Source organism: Polypterus senegalus, chromosome 5, assembly GCF_016835505.1.
Source record: "Polypterus senegalus isolate Bchr_013 chromosome 5, ASM1683550v1, whole genome shotgun sequence".
Classification (NCBI taxonomy): Eukaryota; Metazoa; Chordata; class Cladistia; order Polypteriformes; family Polypteridae; genus Polypterus; species Polypterus senegalus.
The window spans coordinates 2,164,663-2,188,798 of NC_053158.1; the positions used below are offsets into that span (position 1 = coordinate 2,164,663).

The following is a 24,136-nucleotide window of genomic DNA, read 5'->3' on the forward strand; positions in this document are numbered from 1 at the left end:
ATTCACCTGAAGAAATTGGTCCTCTCACTGTTCCCACTCGTTCTTTTCATTTGTCTAGTTGATGAACGACATGAGGGCACAGCGTTTAACACTGCTTCCTCATGGATCCAGGGCCCAGCATTTGCATCTTTTACATAGTTGCTTGGTTTGTGACTTTTGCACGAACTCCCAGTGTCAGTTTTTTTTTCATAAATCCCCAAATATGTACTTGCCACCTCCAAATTGAGGGGCTCTGGCCCACTGTAGCCCTGAATTTTGTTGATTTTGATAATTGTTTTTGTTATATTACTCTTTTCCAGTAGATGTCAGAAGGGAGCTACAGCTGTCAGGGCCACAAAAGGCTGCTTTGTCCTGCAGTGGAGATTGAAGCCGCCTGTGCACTAAGTCGGAATACAGTGCACCTTTATTTTGTATTTTTTCCTGTTTGGTGGAGTTCAATTTTATCTTAATACTTGTAAATCCTGTACTGTTATGTCTCTGTGATTGTTTGATTTAATCCTTTAGAGCAGGGGTGTCCAACTCCGTTCCTGAAGGGGTGCAGTGGCTGCAGGTTTTTCTTCCTGCCACTTTCTTAATCAGTTGCCAGTTTTGGCTGCTAATGAACTTTTTTCCTTTTCATTTTAATTGACTTGATTTTTAGTGTTCTGTCCTCTGAATTCTTTCTATCTTGCTTAAATGTGAACAAAACAAAAATGAAATATGAAGTGAATCAAAAGAAGAACAGACATCTACCAGCTTAACTCCAGCCAGTTTATTATTTAAAAGCTGATTATTGCTATTCATGTGGAAGAAATGACCATCACTCCCCACTTCTCCCCCAGCCTCATGTGACCCCCTTTCTTTCGTACAATTTGAAGGTAATGAACACAAGCAAGAGGAAGCATCAACCAGTCTTCTTAATTTTTCTCTAAGTCTTGCATGCTAGAGGCAGCACTTCTCACAAACATGCACACCAAGCTGGCAGCGTGTAAGTGTTACAAAGAGGAACTAATACTGTGTTCCTGTATACACCTTATCAATTACACAATAGTTCCAAAAATATATTTTATCAGCAAAGACCTTTACCATTTACATTTTGTTGCTATCAGAATACAGCAAAACGGAATTACGTAGTATGGTCTGGAGTGACCACATCCACTAAACTTACTGGCAGCCCATCAGCTCCACTGACCCATGTATACTGTATGTGACTTAAAACTCATACTAAGCACTTTGTTACAAACGGACCCATCAGTCAGTTTCTGGAGTCTAGTTCAACCTTTAGCTTCTGAACCTTCATCTCTTGCTGGGTGCACACCAAACCAGGGTTCAAAATTTTCTCCCACATTAATTAAACCCATCATTCAATTTCATGGCTTTTTGCTGCTCTCATTCTGACACCACAGACATTTCCAAAAGATTTTCTTTTTCTAAAACAGATCAGACCAGAGCAGATCAGCCTTACTCAGCCTTTATTTGCCAAAATTGCACAATGGACACAGTCTAGCTAGTCACGCGTTGGCTCATTTTGTATCTCATTACCTTTTGGTGGCTAATTATGGAAAAAGGAAACCAGAGGTGTGAGTCTTAAAATAGTAAGTCGATTAAATTAAACCAAAATAAGTTAATTAGCAGAAAAAAATGATCACTTGTTAAGAAATGCTTAGAATGAATGAAAATCTGCAGTCATAGCGCCCTCCAGGATCAGAGTTGGACACCCCTGCTTCAGAGGAGGAAGAGTTGTGTTTTTTTTTAATAAAATTGGATGGCAGTTTTAAACAATTTAGGTCATAACTTGTTTAAGGTAAATTACCCAAAAGGCACGGGTAATTTTGTTTCACATTGCCTTATGCCAGTGTCCATCCTTTTACGTTTTATCGTGTATTAAGAGATTACAACTTAAAAGTATATTGTAAAATAAATATTTCCGTAGATCTAAGATTTTTTTGGAAATTTGTCTGCTCATCTTTGCTCATTGGAAATATTTTCCTTTTGTTTTTCAGTCACTCTTTCAAACATCACTCAGCTGGTTCTTAGTCACAACAAGCTCACAAGTAAGTACTTACTCACTTTAGAAATGTATTCTTGTGTTCCTTTTTGCTGGTATATGCCTCAGCTCTTAAATGAATCATTTTGAGCATGCATGGTGCTTTTTGGATTACTTGCTTACATTTAGAATTTAAGAATAAGGGGATTTGCAGGACTGCAGTAACTACAGGGGATAAAATCGATGAGCCACAGCATGAAGTTATGGGAAAGAGTAGTGGAAGATCGGTTAAGAAGTGCGGTGATGATTAGCAAGCAGCAGGATGGTGTCATGCCAAGAAAGAGCACCACAGATGTGATGTTTGCTCTGAGGATGATGATGGAGAAGTAGAGAGAAGGTCTGAAAGAGTTGCATTGCATCTTTGTGGACATGGAGAAAGCAAATGACAGGGTGACTGAGAGGAGCTGTGGTATCATGTGAGGAAGTTGGGAGTGGCAGAGACGTAAGAGTTGTACAGGATATGTACAAAGGAAGAGCGACCGTGGTGAGGTCTGCGGTAGGAGTGACGGAGGTGGGATTACATCAGGGATCGGCTCTGAGCCCTTTCTTATATGCAATGGTGATGGACAGGTTGAAAGATGAGATTAGATAGGAGTCTGTGGTGTTTGCTGATGACATTGTGATCTGAAGTGATAGTAGGAAGTAGGTTGAGGAGACCCTGGAGAGGTGGAGATATGAGAGAAGAGGACTGAAGGTCAGTAGGACCACCAAGACAGAATAAATGTGTGTGAATGAGAGGAAGGTCAGTGGAATGGTGAGGATGCAGGGAGTAGAGTTGGCGAAGGTGGAGGAGTTTAAATACTTGGGATCAACAGTACAGAATAATGGAGGAGTGTGGAAGAGAAGTGAAAAGAGTGCATGCAGGGTGGAGAAGAGTGTCGGGAGTGATTTGTGACAGACGGGTGTCAGCAAGAGTGAAAGGGAAGGTCTACAGGACGGTAGTGAGACTGACGATGTGGGTTCTGGCTCCACACTCCCATTGCTATTTGGAAGCCTTTGAACCCAACACCGTCGATAATGTTACCGAGTGAGCTAGTCAGTGGAGGCAACAAGTAAGCAAGGGGATGGTAAAAGTGCAAAAGTGCTTTTATTTAAAAGACAATCAAAACAAAACAAAGTGTTCATAAAGTGCAGTGCTTCAAAAATTCAATAAATAATCCATAAAAAGGAACGTGGAGGTAAAATCAATAAATAGAAAAAACAATCCTTAAAACCACAGGTTAAAATGTTTCTTTGGAAGCAGTCTTTAAAATCAACAACAACAAGTCCGGTGCTTCTTCTGTGCTAGCGTCTCACCTGCTTATCCCACTTGGGCTTCGAGCAGGCAGACTCTCTCTGCAGCCGCCCTTTTCCCATTACACATTCAAACGAGACTGGAGACCTCCCGATCCTTCGCCGGTCTGGCACTCATCCCAGTTCGAGACTTGATTTCCACCACGGCCAGGTCGCTCACGTTGGGGACTTCACCACCAAGCCTCTCAACTTCCGCTGCCTTTCCGGCCTTCTGCGCTCGTCGCCATCCCCTGGTCACTCCTGCTACATGATCGCTCAGCGGGAGCGACTTCTACTTCAACTCCTGGGTGTAGGCCTAACACCCAGGTTTCCATGCAGCTGCCCACGAGCGCTCGTTCGCTCACCCACACGCTTCGTGTGTCTCTCTCACACCGCCCTGCTTCCTCATTCGCTCCCAGTAACCTCCGTCCTCTTTCATTCTCTTTTCTTTCGTTCTTTTCTTCCCCTAACCAAGTCGCTTCTTTTTATAATGCGAGGGGCTATAGCAGCTGTAACAAATTAGCCACGGAGCAATCACGGATGTGGGCAGTTCCTCACCTGTGCACTCGATGAGAAACGCCCACACCACAGATCGCCGCTGCTTGTTATGGACCAACGCCTCGCTAAGCCACGAGGCGTTGATTTATTTAAAATGGCCTTTGCTAAACAAGCTGTGGACCCACTATACCACAGAGACCAGCTATGTTGCATGGGTTGGAGACGGTGGCACTGACCAGAAAGTAGGAGACGGAGCTGAAGGTGGCAGAGTTAAAGATGCTAAGATTTGCATTGGGTGTGACGAGGATGGATAGGATTAGAAATGAGTACATTAGAGGGTCAGCTTGGATGGTTGGGAGACAAAGTCAGAGAGGCAAGATTGCGTTGGTTTGGACATGTCCAGAGGAGAGATGAGGGGTATATTGGGAGAAGGATGCTAAGGATAGAGCTGAAAGGTAAGAGGAAAAGAAGAAGACCTAAGAGGAGGTTTATGGATGTGGTGAGAGAGGACATGCAGGTGATGGATGTGACAGAGCAAGATGACGAAGACAGAAAGATATGGAACAAGATGATCTGCTGTGGCGACCTAACGGGAGCAGCCAGAAGAAGAAGAAGACATTTAGACAGGATATGTAGGAGAGTTCATGAGGCTCTTTGTGGTAGAAACCCACTTGATTTTTTTTTTTCCTTTTTTAAATTCCAACTGCCCTGAAGGGGGGTTGTTTTTTTCTTCCTGCCACTTTCTTAATCAGTTGCCAGTTTTGGCTGCTAATGAACTTTTTTTCCTTTTTATTTTAATTGACTTGATTTTTAGTGTTCTGTCCTCTGAATTCTTTCTATCTTGCTTAAATGTGAACAAAACAAAAATGAAATATGAAGTGAATCAAAAGAAGAACAGACATCTACCAGCTTAACTCCAGCCAGTTTATTATTTAAAAGCTGATTATTGCTATTCATGTGGAAGAAATGACCATCACTCCCCACTTCTCCCCCAGCCTCATGTGACCCCCTTTCTTTCGTACAATTTGAAGGTAATGAACACAAGCAAGAGGAAGCATCAACCAGTCTTCTTAATTTTTCTCTAAGTCTTGCATGCTAGAGGCAGCACTTCTCACAAACATGCACACCAAGCTGGCAGCGTGTAAGTGTTACAAAGAGGAACTAATACTGTGTTCCTGTATACACCTTATCAATTACACAATAGTTCCAAAAATATATTTTATCAGCAAAGACCTTTACCATTTACATTTTGTTGCTATCAGAATACAGCAAAACAGAATTACCTAGTATGGTCTGGAGTGACCACATCCACTAAACTTACTTACTGGCTGGCAGCCCATCAGCTCCACTGACCCATGTATACAGTGGTGTGAAAAACTATTTGCCCCCTTCCTGATTTCTTATTCTTTTGCATGTTTGTCACACAAAATGTTTCTGATCATCAAACACATTTAACCATTAGTCAAATATAACACAAGTAAACACAAAATGCAGTTTTTAAATGATGGTTTTTATTATTTAGGGAGAAAAAATCCAAACCTACATGGCCCTGTGTGAAAAAGTAATTGCCCCTTGTTCAAAAAGAACCTACCTGTGGTGTATCACACCTGAGTTCAATTTCCTGATTACTGCCACACCTGTTTCAATCAAGAAATCACTTCAATAGGAGCTGCCTGACACAGAGAAGTAGACCAAAAGCACCTCAAAAGCTAGACATCATGCCAAGATCCAAAGAAATTCAGGAACAAATGAGAACAGAAGTCATTGAGATCTATCAGTCTGGTAAAGGTTATAAAGCCATTTCTAAAGCTTTGGGACTCCAGCGAACCACAGTGAGAGCCATTATCCACAAATGGCAAAAACATGGAACAGTGGTGAACCTTCCCAGGAGTGGCCGGCCGACCAAAATGACCCCAAGCGCAGAGGCGACTCATCCGAGAGGTCACAAAGACCCCAGGACAACGTCTAAAGAACTGCAGGCCTCACTTGCCTCAATTAAGGTCAGTGTTCACGACTCCACCATAAGAAAGAGACTGGGCAAAAGCGGCCTGCATGGCAGATTTCCAAGGCGCAAACCACTGTTAAGCAAAAGAACATTAGGGCTCGTCTCAATTTGCTAAGAAACATCTCAATGATTGCCAAGACTTTTGGGAAAATACCTTGTGGACTGATGAGACAAAAGTTGAACTTTTGGAAGGCAAATGTCCGTTACATCTGGCGTAAAAGGAACACAGCATTTCAGAAAAAGAACATCATACCAACAGTAAAATATGGTGGTGGTAGTGTGATGGTCTGGGGTTGTTTTGCTGCTTCAGGACCTGGAAGGCTTGCTGTGATAGATGGAACCATGAATTCTACTGTCTACCAAAAAATCCTGAAGGAGAATGTCCGGCCATCTGTTCGTCAACTCAAGCTGAAGCGATCTTGGGTGCTGCAACAGGACAATGACCCAAAACACACCAGCAAATCCACCTCTGAATGGCTGAAGAAAAACAAAATGAAGACTTTGGAGTGGCCTAGTCAAAGTCCTGACCTGAATCCAATTGAGATGCTATGGCATGACCTTAAAAAGGCGGTTCATGCTAGAAAACCCTCAAATAAAGCCGAATTACAACAATTCTGCAAAGATGAGTGGGCCAAAATTCCTCCAGAGCGCTGTAAAAGACTCATTGCAAGTTATCGCAGCTTGATTGCAGTTATTGCTGCTAAGGGTGGCCCAACCAGTTATTAGGTTCAGGGGGCAATTCCTTTTTCACACAGGGCCATGTAGGTTTGGATTTTTTTTTCTCCCTAAATAATAAAAACCATCATTTAAAAGCTGCATTTTGTGTTTACTTGTGTTATATTTGACTAATGGTTAAATGTGTTTGATGATCAGAAACATTTTGTGTGACAAACATGCAAAAGAATAAGAAATCAGGAAGGGGGCAAATAGTTTTTTACACCACTGTATGTGACTTAAAACTCATACTAAGCACTTTGTTACAAACGGACCCATCAGTCAGTTTCTGGAGTCTAGTTCAACCTTTAGACTCTGCACCTTCATCTCTTTCTGGGTGCACACCAAACAAGGGTTCAAATATTTCTCCCACATTAATTAAACCCATCATTCAATTTCATGGCTTTTTGCTGCTCTCATTCTGACACCACAGACATTTCCAAAAGATTTTCTTTTTCTAAAAACAGATCAGACCAGAGCAGATCAGCCTTACTTAGCCTTTATTTGCCGAAATTGCACAATTGACACAGTCTAGCTAGTCACGCGTTGGCTCATTTTGTATCTCATTACCTTTTGGTGGCTAATTATGGAAAAAGGAAACCAGAGGTGTGAGTCTTAAAATAGTAAGTCGATTAAATTAAACTAAAATAAGTTAATTAGCAGAAAAAAATGATCACTTGTTAAGAAATGCTTAGAATGAATGAAAATCTGCAGTCATAGCGGCCCTCCAGGATCAGAGTTGGACACCCCTGCCTCAGAGGAGGAAGAGTTGTGTTTTTTTTTTGTTTTTTTTTAATAAAAATTGTATGGCAGTTTTGAACAATTTAGGTCATAACTTGTTTAAGGTAAATTACCCAAAAGGCACCGGGTAATTTTGTTTCACATTACCTTATGCCAGTGTCCATCCTTTTACGTTTTATCGGTGTATTAAGAGATTACAACATAAAATATATTGTAAAATAAATATTTCCGTAGATCTAAGATTTTTTTTTTTTTTTTAAATTTGTCTGCTCATCTTTGCTCATTGGAAATATTTCCCTTTTTGTTTTTCAGTCACTCTTTCAAACATCACTCAGCTGGTTCTTAGTCACAACAAGCTCACAAGTAAGTACTTACTCACTTTAGAAATGTATTCTTGTGTTAATTTTTTGCTGGTATATGCCTCAGCTCTTAAATGAATCATTTTGAGCATGCATGGTGCTTTTTGGATTACTTGCTTACATTTAGAATTTAAGAATAAGGGGGATTTGCAGGACTGTAGTAACTACAGGGGGATAAAATTGATGAGCCACAGCATGAAGTTATGGGAAAGAGTAGTGGAAACTCAGTTAAGAAGTGAGGTGATGATTAGTGAGCAGCAGGATGGTTTCATGCCAAGAAAGAGCACCACAGATGTGATGTTTGCTCTGAGGGTGATGATGGAGAAGCAGAGAGAAGGCCCAGAAGGAGTTGCATTGCATCTTTGTGGACCTGGAGAAAGCATAGGACAGGGTGACTTTGACGAGCTGTGGTATTGTGTGAGGAAGTCGGGAGTGGCACGTACGTACGTAAGAGTTGTACAGGATATGTACAAAGGAAGAGCGACCGTGGTGAGGTCTGCGGTAGGAGTGACGGAGGTGGGATTACATCAGGGATCGGCTCTGAGCCCTTTCTTATATGCAATGGTGATGGACAGGCTGAAAGATGAGATTAGATAGGAGTCTGTGATGTTTGCTGATGACATTGTGATCTGAAGTGATAGTAGGAAGCAGGTTGAGGAGACCCTGGAGAGGTGGAGATATCAAAGAAGAGGAATGAAGGTCAGTAGGACCACCAAGGCAGAATACATGTGTGTGAATGAGAGGGAGGTCAGTGGAGTGGTGAGGATGTAGGGAGTAGAGTTGGCGAAGTTGGAGCAGGTCAAATACTTGGGATCAACAGTACAGAGTAATGGAGGAGTGTGGAAGAGAAGTGAAAAAGAGTGCATGCAGGGTGGAATGTGTGGAGAAGAGTGTCAGGAGTGATTTGTGACAGATGGGTGTCAGCAAGAGTGACAGGGAAGGTCTAAAGGACGGTAGTGAGACCAGCTATGTTGCATGGGTTGGAGACGGTGGTACTGACCAGAAAGTAGGAGACAGAGCTGAAGGTGGCAGAGTTAAAGATGCTAAGATTTGCATTGGGTGTGACGAGGATGGATAGGATTAGAAATGAGTACCTTAGAGGGTCAGCTTGGATGGTTGGGAGACAAAGTCAGAGAGGTGAGATTGCGTTGGTTTCTACATGTGCAGAGGAGAGATGCTGAGTATATTGGGAGAAAGATGCTAAGGATAGGGATGCCAGGGAAGGTGGAAAAGAGGAAGGCCCAAGAGAAGGTTTATGGGTGTGGTGAGGGAGGACATGCAGGTGACGGGTGTGACAGAACAAGATGAGGAGGACAGAAAGATATGGAAGAAGATGATCTGCTGTGGCGACCCCTAACGGGAGCAGCCAGAAGAAGAAGAAGACATTGACAGGATATGTAGGAGAGTTCATGAGGCTCTTTGTGGTAGAAACCCACTTCAGATGGTTTTATCCATTTGTTTGATATTGTTGTGTAACAGACTTTTACGTTATCAGAGAGATCAATGCTGGCAACCCATTGATAACCATCACTGGTAAGGAAAGCTTAAAAAATACCTTCATGAAGTGTTAACAGGAAGTTCTGACCAAGAGTTACTCATACACTAAAAATTCAGCAGAATGTTTGTGGGAAGAGTTTAGTGAGGCCATGGATAGTGACCTTTTTGTTGATCTCAGAGACGTTCCTTACCATTGGCAGGGTAAGGAGATATTCAAACAGGCTTCTTCTCAAGTAGAGAAACATTAACCTAAATAGAGAATATCCTCAAGATGTGGACTCTGAGCCTTTTGAAGGGGCTAGTAAACCTGATAGATATTCTCTTTCTTTAGGATGGCTGTCGGAAGAATTGCCTAAGGTCGATCCCATTTTTGTTACTGAGGTCACTGTGCCGTTAAGTTCATAGAATTAAGGCTAAATATGAGACGCAACCTGAAATACTGAAAGCACTTTGCTTATTTTGTGAGCGCTTTGGTTAGCATCGCCATTCAACGTTTTGTGGAGAATAAGGACAGATGTTAGAAGTGTAGGCCTTTCCTTTAGAGAAATTGCAAAAGTGTCAATGAGTACAGTGGTGTCCTACACAATCCTAAGGCAACTGGAAGAAACTCGATAGGAAGAGATCTGGCAGAGCTAGACGTAATAGTCCTAATATTTGACAAGAAGGTATGATCTAATTATTTCAACTTTCTGAGAAAGCTTATGCCAGGAGACTGGAATGAGGAATCAATCCAGTGTTGAAACGTCAAAGTTAATTCCATACAACAAGTGGAACTGTAGACCCAACTCTTTGGCCTTGTTTGCATTACAGCAGTGTCAATAATACGTGGGAGAAAGGCAAGTGAGAATTCTGTTCTGCTGTGCACTCATGACCGTAAACTTGACCTTGAACTTGAACTTTGTTTTTGATATTTAGATGCAATCTGTGTCAGAGCAACACATTTTAAGAAGTGCTCCTGACTGACCAGCTCTGATTTGCTTCATACTTACTGAAGATAATGTCGTTGGACCCAATAACTAGTGTTGAAAATCTTAGGGTTGTATGGTAATTAGTTTCTGTGATAAGGGGGCGGGACCCTAATTTTACTGAAAAGCAAGTGCTACTAAACAAGGTCAATGTTCCATAGGTTGTTACGTTTGCACTGTTAATGTTAGATGTGTGAATTTTTCAGATATTGTTCATTATTACATGTCTTTAACTTCTAAAATAGCCGGCCCTTCATTGCATTTTCACCAATTTATGGCTTACTGAAAATTATATCAAATATGTATTTTATGCTGTAGAGCAACTTATGGCCCTTTATATGTCTACACCAAACAACATCAGAGGTTTCAGTTTGTGATAGGTATTACTAATGTTGTAGTTCTTTTTTTTGTAACTACACTACTGGTGAAAAGTTTTAGAATACTTCGATTTTTCCATTTTGTTTTCAAATTTAATTAATTGAAATGCAATGAATGACCTAAAATGGTGAAAGGCACATTTACAGGCCCGTCTTAAGTTTGCCATATGTGCCATCTTGAGCAGGAGGACCTTGTGGGCGCTGCAAGATTTCAGTCCATTACGGCGTAGTGTGTTCTTGGTGACAGTGGTCCCAACTGCCTTCAGACTCTTAACAAGCTCCTCCCGTGTAGTTTTGGGCTGATTCCTCACCTTTCTCATGATCATCCTCACCCCATGAGGCAAGATCTTGCATGGAGCTCCAAACCGAGGGCAATTGATGGTCATTTTATATTTCTTACATTTCCGAATTATCACACCAACAGTTGTCACCTTCTCATAAAGCGTCTTGCTGTTGGTTTTGTAGCCCATTCCAGCTTTGTGCAGGTTTTGTCCCTGACACCCTTTGACCGCTCTTTGGTCTTGCCCATGGTGGTGGAGAGATTGGAATGGAAGAAACTGATTCTGTGGACAGGGTAGGTTTAGACACATCATGAGTTGAGATCAGGAGTATCTGTAAGTGATTGATCGATTGTGGCACACAGCCAATCTGTGGGTTGGGTTGGGTTGTAAGGGATTGAATACTTGTTTCTCTCAATGACATGCAAATCAATTTATAACTTTTATGTAATGTGTTTTTTCTGGATTTTTGTTTGTTATTATATGCCTCAACAGTAAAACGAAACTACCATAACAATTAGTGACTGTTCATTTCTTTGTAAGTGAGCAAACTTACAAATTCAGCAGGGGATCAAATGCTTATTTCTCCCACTGTACACCCTTCAGATGTTTCTTTACAATTAAAGAAAGTTGAACCTTGCAAGTTGAAGCAAACAATTTGCACAGGTGCCCCAAATTCTGTTGATTACTTAAAATCCTCTGTGTCTCTTAAAGCAGAGCTGAAACAGTCTGTGTTACTGCATCCTTTGAAGTACTGCTTGGACAATATTGCAATGTAGAAAGTTTGAAATTCCAGTGATAATGGCAAGAAAATTGCAATTTACAAATGAAATGAGACAGAACAGTATTACCCTTAGAAGTGTAGGCCTTTCATTTAGAGTCCAGTGGTGTTTTACACAATCATAAGGCAATCGGAAACTCGATAGGAAAAGATCTGGCAGAGCCAAAGTCACAGCCCAGTCAGAAGAGAAGTTTCTGGGGGTCACCAGCTTTTGTGATTACAGGTGCTTCACAGCACAAGAGCTTCAAGCACAGCTTAACTGTGCAGGTCAGAAAAAGCAAGTATCAGTTTCTACTGGGAAGGGGAGACTTTGTGCTGCAGGTTTGACAGGGTGAGTGGTAATAAGAAAGTCATTACTGAAAGTACAAAATAGAGCCTTGAAATACCACCTGTGGACTATTTCAGACTGGCAGAAAGTCTGATGGACCGATGAATCAAAGTTTGAAATCTTCGGCTCATCATGCAAATCGAGTTGGTGATGGTTCCTCAGTGTGTGACATCAGCGGTCAAACATGGTGGAGGACGTGTGGTGGTCTGGGGTTCTTTTTCTGGATCCAGAACTGGTGCCTTGCACAGAGTGACTGGCATTCAGAATCACAAGAGTGACCACAGTTTGGCTGTTATAACGGTAAAAGTTGCAGACTACTTTGATGAATTTGAAGAAAAGTTTGTACATGTGGTAATTCCTGGACTCTTTTTATTTAGTTGTTCTATGCCATGATTTTATGCAACATTAAGATATTAAACTGCATACATTTCCATAAAAACTGAAAAAACTGAGGTGTTCTAAACGTTTTGACCAGTAGTGTAGGTGCCTGTCTGAAAGAAATCAACCTTTCTGATTTTTGAGGCATTAAAATGGAAAAAATGATTTCATGCCTATATTTCAAATGCATATTATCAGTGTATTACAAAATCTGACATAAAATAAAATACAACTGAAGGTATAAAAATATGAAGGTTGTGGCGAGTCGCCGGGGCTGCAACCCGGCCGGGATGCCTGGAAGGACCGGGAGGTGGCATGTATGTCCTCCGGACCACGAGGGGGCAACCGCCCTGGATCAGAGGAGGACCAAAGGGGAAGAACAAGGAGGCTTACGCCTATTGGGACCCGTAGCCACCGCCAGGGGGCGCCCTGAGCCTCAGAGGACCCAGGACTGATTCACTTCCGCCACACCCGGGAAGATGGAGGAGGATCCCTCCAGGGACGCCCGGACTGCTTCAGAATGCTCTCCGCCACATCAGGATGTGTCATCAGAGGGATCACCTGGAGCACATCCGGGTGAGAATAAAAGGGCCCGCCTTCCTACAGTCTGTGAGCTAGAGTCGGGAGTGGGAGCGGGATGAAGCTCCTGTGGAGAGAGGAAAGGCGGTCCAGGGACAGAAAGAGTGGGAAAAGCCCGTGAAGGAAAGCTGATTGGGGCAAGGAACCTAGTGTACTGTGCGGGACTGTGTATTTTGAAGGAAAATAAAATGTGCCTTTTTATAAAGATGCGCTGTCTGTCTGGTGGTGTTCGGGCATGTCTCACAACAGACCAAACTATATTTACTAAGGTATCAAGCACGCCATGTTTTACTGCAAAGATAAACGCAAAGTCCTGCTTCTCAATTGCTCTACTTTCCCCTTTTGTATTATTAACATGTAGCCTTTGTCAGAATGCCTCAAATCTCACAGACTTACCACTGTTTCTAAGATATTGTACCATATGACTTCTGCCAACCTTCCCTTCTACATTTATAACCTCAGGTAATTAGGTGTAGTAAAACAACAAGCAGGAGTTACATTTTAAATAATGTATTATTGATGATATTCATACATAATAATGATAAGCAAATTACATTTGAAAATTGGCAACCATACAGCCTGATAAATGGTGAGGTGCAGTTTCAGGTGGCACACAGACTTGTTAGTTACTTAAAATGTCTCTAGTTAAGCCCTCATTTGTGCTCATTCAGCTTTCTTCAGAATAGGCTGCATGCCTGTCTCAATATGGCTGCCGAGCTGTGCTCTTCACAATGTTGTCCTTTTCAGTTCCTGGTGTGTGAGATGTTCCTTCATCATTTGGTAAGAGAGAGAGAAAGGGGTAAAGCAAGCAAATTTATAGATTTTCTGTCCAACCTCTACAGCCAATAGGACGTCATGATACTCAAAGGCTTCTGATACAAGCCAATTCCAAACAGCCATACTTCAGACCAATGGGGCAGAGAATACCTTCACATCTGCCACCACCCAAAACCACGTGTTAAGGTGAAGCTTGCCAGCTGGACAGTCTGGCTTTCCTGTGGGGGTTGATTGAGAGAGCCTTGCAAAGAAACATTTGCCAAACTTGTTTTAGGCAGTTCCACCAACCCTGTTGTAAAATGCACGATCCTGACTTAGTCTCGAGTTGGCTAAACATGAGTGCTTCTCACTAGCAAAATACTAATATTACATTGCTTTGCCTAAGTTACAAATAAAGACATAAAAATATTTATCAACTTGTATGCAAAATTTCATATCACAGCAGTACTTATAATCAAAGACCTGTGTAAAGCAATTATTAAAATGTATCCGTGAATTCATGAACAAATAGTCAATGGTTTTATTTCTCCCATGGAGCAGGCTGCCATTGATGAAGCTATGTTCTGTGCATATCAGGTATATATGCAACTGTGGCAAAGACAAAGGAGCCACTGTTTTGTATCATCTACTTGAAGGTTTGCTAGTTTATAAAATGATTGCAGCCGCTGATAACGGCCTCCAAATAAGTCTAGCAAGGGTGGGTAGGTAGAACAGAGGAGCAGAGCTCTGCCAACATCAGCTGCCATTATTTGTATTGGCAAGTACAAACTCTCACAGCTATGTACTTCTAAAAAATAGTTACTAATACGTTGCAAAGTTTGTGGATTTAAAGATTACCTTTAGATTTTTATAGTATTAATAATTATTATTATTATTATTATCATTCATATGCTTTAAAAGAACAATTCTCTTTATAGCTACGATAACATGGCATTTTGGATATCTTAGTGAATACAGTTTGGTTCAAGGTACCAACTTCATATTTTGTGTGTTTACTAATTATACGTTTTTTCCAGTGGTATGTGTTCTTTATATGGTAGATTATAAAGATAGATAGATCATAAACGGGTAATATGTATTTAAAATAAATATTTTGGTGCCTGAAACATTTTAAGTATGAAGTATTTCGGAGATGGCTAGGAGGCCTCTGATGATTTCATTTGTATCTTATCTACATATCATTAACTGGGAAAATTCTTATTACAGTGTATCGCATTGTATCTCATGCAAGGTGTTTCAAAAATATCCGTTCCCTCAGTTGTTCCTGCACGCCATTCAGTCCCTGTACTTGTGAAACAAGAGTTGGACGTCCATGCTTTCCATTAGGCAAAAATTTGGGTGTGTTACTCTGCTAAGGGCCTTCCTCGCCTGTCCTTGATATCCTGGCCATGAAAATCATACTGAATTGGAGGTTTGGAAAGTATTTGTTTTGGTAATATAAAATTTGAATGTCTGCTCTTTGTTGATCAGGTCCTCTTAGTTTGTGATTTTTTTTTTAAATTGTTTTTTTTGATTAGGGCAAAACTCACTTTAGATGCTAATAGTAAAGTTTCACTGTAATTAAACTATGTGAGATTTGTAATCAATGCTTCTAATATCCATAAAAAAGCTGCTGCTATTCTGGTGACAACCTGCTATTTAGAAGAATAAACCAGTAAAATTACTGTAAAACGACGAGTTTTTTTTTTTTATTTGAATAACTTTTTCTATTGATCAGGATTCCTTTGATCTCAGTATTTTTGGTAAAAGTTCAGTGGTCAGGTAAAACATTGCCAGCTTCCTCTGTACATTGTGTGGCTGCAACTTTTCATGGTTTCTGTTTCTCATTAGAACCACCTGCAATTTCCCAAGAGGCGAGGTGTCATCACAATGATAAAGTCTCACATGAGTCAACAAACATCCCCAAGATCTGTTGATTGTCAAGGCAAATGATGGGATGACAGGAAACCTGGTGATATTTCGTTTACTGTGGCGGTGACATTGTTAGTGTTGCGTTTTCATGACACCATCCGTGCCATTTCTGCATTGTGGAAACTGCATGAGCTCAGTTTTGGTCAGCTTGTATTGTTGTAGGGCTTCCTTTACCACCAGAACAGCGAGGATGTTATACAGTAGTTGTAAATAGTTCTCAGTTACAATATAATACAATACAAAACAAGTTATTTTTCACAGAATGCAGACGTGGAATACTGTGAACAATTTTAGATGATTCTAATCATTAAATACAGAACTGGTACACATAAAAATGCAGATTTGTTAAAACACACAACGAAAAAGATAGAAACTGATTAAACATAAATTAAAACCAAGCATATTTGTGAATGAATTAATAAACTATGACAACGGAGGAGATTAAAATTGTAAAAGAGAAAATCATAAATAGTCCCAGTCCTTGAGACCTTGGCCAACTGGCCACCTACCTGCTCCTGGGTTTTCTTTCATGGAGTCTTTGCTGGCTGTCCAATCTGATGAGAGAATATTGCTGTCCAATGATTATAATTCTCCTTTATGCGAGATGACTTTCCATATGCAGGAGAGTAGCCTGGCAAGTAGAGCAGTGGCATCAAGTGTCACATCCAGATAGCGAGAAGAAAAACCAAACAGAATAGAGGAAGGGTAGTAATGGTTGAGGAATACTCTGATGCTTCTGTTTTTCTACAAACATTTGGGGATGCCCGGCTGTCACTCAGGTTGATAAAAAGTGAAACCATTTCCATTTATTATTCGGCAATTAATTTATTATTTGAATATTGTTCAAAAGTCAAACTGCCATTATTAATGAATAATGAATTATAGTTGCTACAAATCATTTAGCATGCCTTATCATACACAAAGTTTTTGGTTTCGCCATTAGGAACAAGAACGTATAAATTCTTTCTTGGTCCTACTCTGGATCAGGCAAAGTATAGCTGGCCGTGTGAAAAGCATGATTCTTTGAGGTAAACTCCTCCAGTCACTTTAAGTAATTGTCCTTATGCTTTATTGATGGACACTGCAAATGCAAGACATACTAGAAATTGATGTCGTTTGAATGCAAAAGGGAGTTCTTTGGAAATCACAGGTATACTTACATGTGGAATGAAAATGTCTTCTCCCTTTCTGATTCTGGTTAGAGTAGTAGCCTCGGTTGAGACATATATATATATATCACGATATATATCCACGTGAAAGACCAATACAAAGTGGTGTACACGTGAGAAGTGGAATGAAAATCATTCATGATTCCAAACGTTTTTTTACAAATAAATAACTTCAAAGTGGGTTGTGCGTAATTCTTCAGCCGCCTTTGGTCTGAGTGCAGTCAGTTGCCCATAGACCTTGCCTGATGAGTGCTAATGACTAAATAGAGTGCACCTGTGTGTAATCCAATGTCAGTACAAATACAGCTGCTCTGTGATGGCCTTAGAGGTTGTCTAAGAGAATTTTGGGAGCAACAACACCATGAAGTCCAAAGAACACACCAGACAGGTCAGGGATAAAGTTATTGAGAAATTTAAAGCAGGCTTAGGCTACAAAAAGATTTCCAAAGCCTTGAACATCCCACGGAGCACTGTTCAAGCGATCATTCAGAAATGGAAGGAGTATGGCACAACTGTAAACCTACCAAGACAAGGCCGTCCAACTAAACTCACAGGCGAACAAGGAGAGCGCTGATCAGAAATGCAGCCAAGAGGCCCATGGTGACTCTGGACGAGCTGCAGAGATCTACAGCTCAGGTGGGGGAATCTGTCCATAGGACAACTATTAGTCGTGCACTGCACAAAGTTGGCCTTTATGGAAGAGTGGCAAGAAGAAAGCCATTGTTAACAGAAAACCATCAGAAGTCCCGTTTGCAGTTTGCCACAAGCCATGTGGGGGACACAGCAAACATGTGGAAGAAGGTGTTCTGGTCAGATGAGACCAAAATGGAACTTTTTGGCCAAAATGCAAAACGCTATGTGTGGCGGAAAACTAACACTGCACATCACTCTGAACACACCATCCCCACTGTCAAATATGGTGGTGGCAGCATCATGCTCTGGGGTTGCTTCTCTTCAGCAGGGACAGGGAAGCTGGTCAGAGTTGATGGGAAGATGGATGGAGCCAAATACAGGGCAATCTTGGAAGAAAACCTCTTGGAGTCTGCAAAGACTTGAGACTGGGGTGGAGGTTCACCTTCCAGCAGGACAACGACCCTAAACATAAAGCAAGGGCAACAATGGAATGGTTTAAAACAAAACATATCCATGTGTTAGAATGGCCCAGTCAAAGTCCAGATCTAAATCCAATCGAGAATCTGTGGCAAGATCTGAAAACTGCTGTTCACAAACGCTGTCCATCTAATCTGACTGAGCTGGAGCTGTTTTGCAAAGAAGAATGGGCAAGGATTTCAGTCTCTAGATGTGCAAAGCTGGTAGAGACATACCCTAAAAGACTGGCAGCTGTAATTGCAGCAAAAGGTGGTTCTACAAAGTATTGACTCAGGGGGCTGAATAATTATGCACACCCCACTTTTCAGTTATTTATTTGTAAAAATGTTTGGAATCATGTATGATTTTCGTTCCACTTCTCGTGTACACCACTTTGCATTGGTCTTTCACGTGGAATTCCAATAAAATTGATTCATGTTTGTGGCTGTAATGTGACAAAATGTGGAAAAGTTCTTTTGCAAGCCACTGTATATATAATATATTTTATATATATATTGTGAATAAGGCGCTATATAAAGCGCCCGACCCGCCACAGATTCACACTGAGGCACGTGTAAATTAAACAGAAATCTTTTTTTTTTATTTTCTCTTCACCTGTGGGCACACGTCTTCCCCGTGTCCCACAGGCCCAACACAGTCCCAAACACTTAAACAGTTCAAACACTCTTCCCCTGTGGGGCACGTCTTCCCTGTGAACCCCACAGGTATAACACATTCCCAAAGCACCTTACTTTACACACAGAAATCCTTCCGCTGGCACCACCAGTCCTCCTCTCAGGCAACCTCGTCCTCTTCCTCCCGATTCTGGCCCAGAGTGGTGGTTGCTTGCTCCTTTATGGCCCTCCCAGGAGTGCTCCTGTTGCTTTTTCACCTGTTCCCAATTGCACTCCCGTGTGGGCCCGATGATTAAACCAGCTGGGCTTAATTACAGTGGTGTGAAAAACTATTTGCCCCTTCCTCCCATGTTTGTCACACAAAATGTGATCATCAAACACATTTAACCATTAGTCAAATATGTAAACACAAAATGCAGTTTTAAATGATGGTTTTATTATTTAGGGAGAAAAAATCCAAACCTACATGGCCCTGTGTGAAAAAGTAATTGCCCCTTGTTAAAAATAACCTAACTGTGGTGTATCACACCTGAGTTCAATTTCCTGATTACTGCCACACCTGTTTCAATCAAGAAATCACTTCAATAGGAGCTGCCTGACACAGAGAAGTAGACCAAAAGATGATTAAACCAGCTGGGCTTAATTATCTCTGCCTGGAAAAACGAACCTTCCCTGGCGGCCATTCTGGGTCCCCACAGGGTTGGGGAGAACTCCATTTCCCATGAAACCCTGCGGAAACTGAGGCATCATCAACCAGGAGGCTGCCACCAAGCGACCCCTGTGATAGGGAGGTACTGAGAATTCTATGGCTGCTCCACCCCAGACCATATACAGCATTGAGGTCGTCCCGACCAAATAAAGGGCATGGGACCCGCTGTCCATTACAATATATATATATATATTTTTTATAAATTAAATTAGAATTTACTGTTTTAGGGTTTTCCATAATTTTAAGACTCACGCTCACACATTTTTTTTTTAATATTCACTGAAACTGTAACTTTTGGATATTTACTCTCTCTCTCCCTCACTTGGTGATTGTGTTGTGTTGAACATTCGGACAGACAAACTTTCTTGGTTATCTATTAGATGACTAACAAACAGAAATGTTGGGTGCACAGCTATTCTGAAGCTCTAGTCAGGGTATGCTGGACCAAAGTAGTTCAGTTTGGATCATTTTATTATTGCCCTATCCTTGCTCTTTTTATAGTTGTTAAATAAACTGTCTTGTGCATCTACTTCCTTTTGTTGCGCTTCACCTTCTTACCAAACCAGATATTGGATCTGTACAATATGTTACAAACATGGCTGTTCATTTTCTCAGAGACCACTTCTTTAACATGCGTTTACTGTAAGCCACAGTTCTTGTACTAACCTGTAGTTAGAATGGGTATGGGGGCTACTCGTATTGACCCAACAAGAAAAACTGAAAAGAAGGCGACACCACTTTCTGCTGTAAAGGCCTTTGGTGTTTTGAAAGATGACACACACGTGACAGTCTCATGAAGGAGGTGGTAGCTGAACTTCACAGGCTGCCGTTGCATTGTTCACTTGTTTAAGCCGCACAGGAGTCAGGGATGGCTGTCCTTCCATGTCTTTTCAGCCAACCTGATTATTACAGTATGTGATGATGAAGAAATTCACAAAAAATGATTTAATAAAACCACAAGGGCTGCTTTTGAAATGGCTTCTTATTTTTGCATTTTTCTTATAAATACAAACTGTGTAACAGCACTAGCAGCAAAAACATTTATTTAAAAAAAAAAAAGTCAGAGTCCAAAAATGGCTCTTTTGTCTAGACCACAGCACAGGGAGTGAAATATCACGTAGGGGGTCCCTCACTGGTGGCCTTGATGCATTAAAGGTTGTAAAACACAGACTCCCAAGGCACCTGAACCCATTCCTCCTTTGAGGTGCATCAGTAGCCATTCTGTTGCATATAAGAGCATACTGACACGCTTTTTCTCTTTCATGGGAAATACTAACTTGCAGCTTCAAATGATCACATAGAAAAAGTATTTTGTTGGTGATGTTTACTCAGGTGAGAAATGGAATCTGACACTGCATGACTACGTTAATTTTATGGGGCACAAAGCACTTTAAAATTGAAGGTATACTGATTCAGAAAAGCTGAGTAACAGAGATAAATGCAGCTGAGTGTTCAAAAGATGTTCGTTCGTTGCAGGTGAGCAGGTTTTGCTTTTTAAACTGTTATTTTAAGGGAACTGATATTTGGCATGCCTGCGTATTTTGGGCACAGCAGGTGTGTCTGCTGATGGCTCTGCACGTTGAAAAGCTGTGGTGAAGTAAGCTAATCTGCCAAGTTTAATAAAATACTGTAGTAATAGCTCACAGTGTCTCATGCGTCACGTACAATAAATACAACTTAAATATTAACATCCCAGATGGTTTAATGGGCATTTGAAGCAAAATTAAAATGAAACTATAAAAAATGTTGCCTTGGGATTCTGTTTAAAAAATCATGCAGTATGCTGTCAATTTGAGGTTGCGTCTAAAATGTGCCACCTACGACTTCAAATTGTACAGACGTCGTTTCTGAGCAGCCTGTGAAACCACATACCACAACAAAATTTTGGTTGTGTTGCTATCTGAACATAAAGTATGTTAATGTGAAGAAAAACAAATTAAAGTATAAATTGGATTTCAATTGGTTGTCATTGGGCTACTTTATTACTGCTTGTGCAGCCACAATTCTACAATAGATAAGGCTGATTAAGGGTTGGGTATGAAGGTTGTGTGCAGGGACTGGTATTCTCTCTATAGCCAGTAGGGGTGGCTGCTGAGCTCCCAAATCCTTAGTCACAACTAAATAGCACAGTCTTGGGTTCAAACACAAGATATTTTTTATTTTGCAATACCATACACAGCCCTCCAAATCCACTTCCACAGGAGTACAATACGGTGATATGATTTCTTTCCTCACTCTGCCTCTTCCGCGTAGTCTTATCCACACTCCTACTACTACTCGTGTGTGAAAACAGGCTTCTTTTATGCCGGACTCTGGAGCACTTCTGGTGCCCCCGACTCGTGTGGAAGACCTTCAAACAAATGGTAACGTTTACCTGCAGCTCCCCAGGTGGCCCCAAATGAGGACACTGGGTCTGAAACCCAGGGAACCATAGCCAGTAACTAAAACGAAGACTTGTAAATAAGGAAAGAAAAGTGTGCTGATCATCCTTCTATGTGTCCCAGAGAAAACCAACTTGGAAGGATTGGAACAAAGCATCGCCTACACCAGGAGTCAACAGGAACCAAACAATAAGTACACCTACTTTGACTTTAAGAACCAGCTAATATATTCTTGTTATTAGTATTAGTGTAACTGAACCTTTGTAAAGGATATGTTTTTAACAATTTTAAGTATCTCTTCTGATATTCTGTAGGAAAGTACAGAGCAGCTTCTCAAATGTACACACATGTACGCAGACTTCCCCTTCTTCTTTTTGCTTCTCCCATTAGGGGTTGCCACAGCGGATCATCTGTTGCCATCTGTTGTCTGCTTCTTGCTCTGTTACACCCATCACCTGCATATCCTCTCTCATGCTATGAGCAAATTAATGTCACTCTTATGGTACAGATGGCAGAAACTTAAAAACTAGGTAAGAACATTTTTCATCTTGACCAGGGTGATTAAAAGATCAGAATTCATAAGTTATGTGCCCTTTTCTATAAAAAAGCTAGCAGCTAGCATATATTTAGTGGTGTTTGTTATTGTCCTTTGTTGTTATAGCTGTATTTGTGTACAGTGATTCCTCGCTATGTCGTGCTTCAACTTTCTCGGCTTCACTCCATCGCAGATTTTAAATGTATGCATATCTAAGTATATATCACGTATTTTTAAGCTGGTTCTGCGGATTTCTGGTTTTATGGTACATGCCCAGTTGATTTCATACAAGGGACGCTATTGGCAGATGGCTGAGAAGCTACCCAATCAGAGCACGTATTACGTACTAGCAAAATACCCGCGCTTCGCAGCGGTGAAGTACTGCCTTAAAATTTTTATTAATAAGAAAATTAAACCTTTTTAAACTGAGGGAAAATATACCAATAATTTTTTGTTAAGGATCTCTTTGCATACCACATTGTCAGTTCGGCCCTCCGGTTGTAATATGACCAAGCTGTGCGCTAAGCTTACTCTTGAGCATGCAACATACAGTTGGCCATTTGAAAAGTAATCTTGTTTCAGATTTCACAGCTTGGATTGCTGCTGTCATAATCGGTTTGAGTTTCATGGTTTGTTTCAATTAAGACAGCATTTGCAGAACAAGCGTTGTAAGCACACAACCGGTTTCATCGATAACTTCACATCCAGCTTTTGAGAGTTTAAACATTCATAAACATCAAAGTGTCCACTACTGAAATCGTCACCTGTGAACATAAGATGTTTAAGAGGCATTGACAGATGTCGAAAGGTGTAAAATATTTGGCCATTTCGTACACCTGAAAGCGACAACCGAACAATTCAGCGGCAGCCATCAAGTCACATGCAGAACCATAGGTGAAGGGCTTAAGCATTTCACTCTTCTAGTGCTCCTGTATAGTATAATTATCTCCTGTACCGTCATCAGTCCACACCTTGAACCTGTCCCAGTCATTCGATACATAAGACACAATGATTCTCAGGATTTCAACAGTGAGCCTGATATGGCTGTGCAATATGTAACAAAGACAATGGAAAAGGCAGGTGCCATCTCAGGGCATGGAAACCACTCGGTAAGTGACAGTTCTCTGATCGATGGTGATCGACTCGATAGACATGTTAATGGGGGTACAGTTGGAACGATAAAGGAAATGGGCACCTGAACAATGTAAAGTAAGTCTAAAATACCTACACAATAACTATGATTGTAATAACCGAACAATAAAACAGCGGAGAAGCCGTAGATTAAATAAAAAGGCCGCAGTTATCAGCAGGGAGACGTGAATCCGGTGGCGAAGCAAGGAAGGGAATGTAGAGACAGGAGCGACAGACCTTCGACAGGCCTTATATAGGCAGGCAGCCAACAAAGTGGGAGGCGTTGGGATGGGGGACCCAACGCCGCCTCACACGGTGACCGAGCTGCAGGCTATTGACGTGTATATATATACGTAAGTAGGATTCAGTTAGCGTTGGGAACCAGCGTACCAAATTTCTTGAAGATGGGCCCATAAGTAACAAAGACCGTTGGAAAGTTCAATATGGCGGCCGACAGTGGCGTCATACCACCGAAATAAGTATGTACATCGGTTTCAGTTAGCACAGGAAGCCGCCTACCAAATTTCGTGAAGATGGGTCCATAAATAAGAAAGTTCAACATGGCGGACGTTGTTGACCATTGTGACCGTTATCGTAGAATTTTGAAATGAAACCTGCTTAACTTTTGTAAGTAAGCTGTGAGGAATGAGCCTGCCAAATTTCAGCCTTCTACTTACACGGGAAGTTGGAGAATTAGTAGCGTTGGAAAGTTCAATATGGCGGCCGACGGTGGTGTCATACCACGAAATAAGTACGTACATCGGTTTCAGTTAGTGCAGGAAGCCGCCTACCAAATTTCGTGAAGATAGGGCCATAAATAAGAAAGTTCAATATGGCGGATGTTGTCGACCGTTATGACCGTTAACGTGTAGAATTTCAAAATGAAACCTGCTTAACTTTTGTAAGTAAGTTGTAAGGAATAAGCCTGCCAAATTTCAGCCTTCTACCTACACGAGAAGTTGGAGAATTAGTAATGAGTGAGTGAGTGGGTGAGTGAGTGA

General features: G+C 41.2%; 1 protein-coding gene across 2 annotated transcripts in view; it reads left to right on the plus strand.

Moving 5' to 3' along the window:
- rsu1 (Ras suppressor protein 1) overlaps nucleotides 1–24,136 on the plus strand; it is a 328,064-nt gene that overhangs the window by 28,630 nt on the left and 275,298 nt on the right. For both annotated transcript variants that reach the window (XM_039754275.1, XM_039754276.1), the window contains exon 3: nucleotides 1,983–2,033. In XM_039754275.1, coding sequence (XP_039610209.1) covers nucleotides 1,983–2,033 — 51 coding nt within the window. The remainder of the gene's footprint in view (nucleotides 1–1,982; nucleotides 2,034–24,136) is intronic.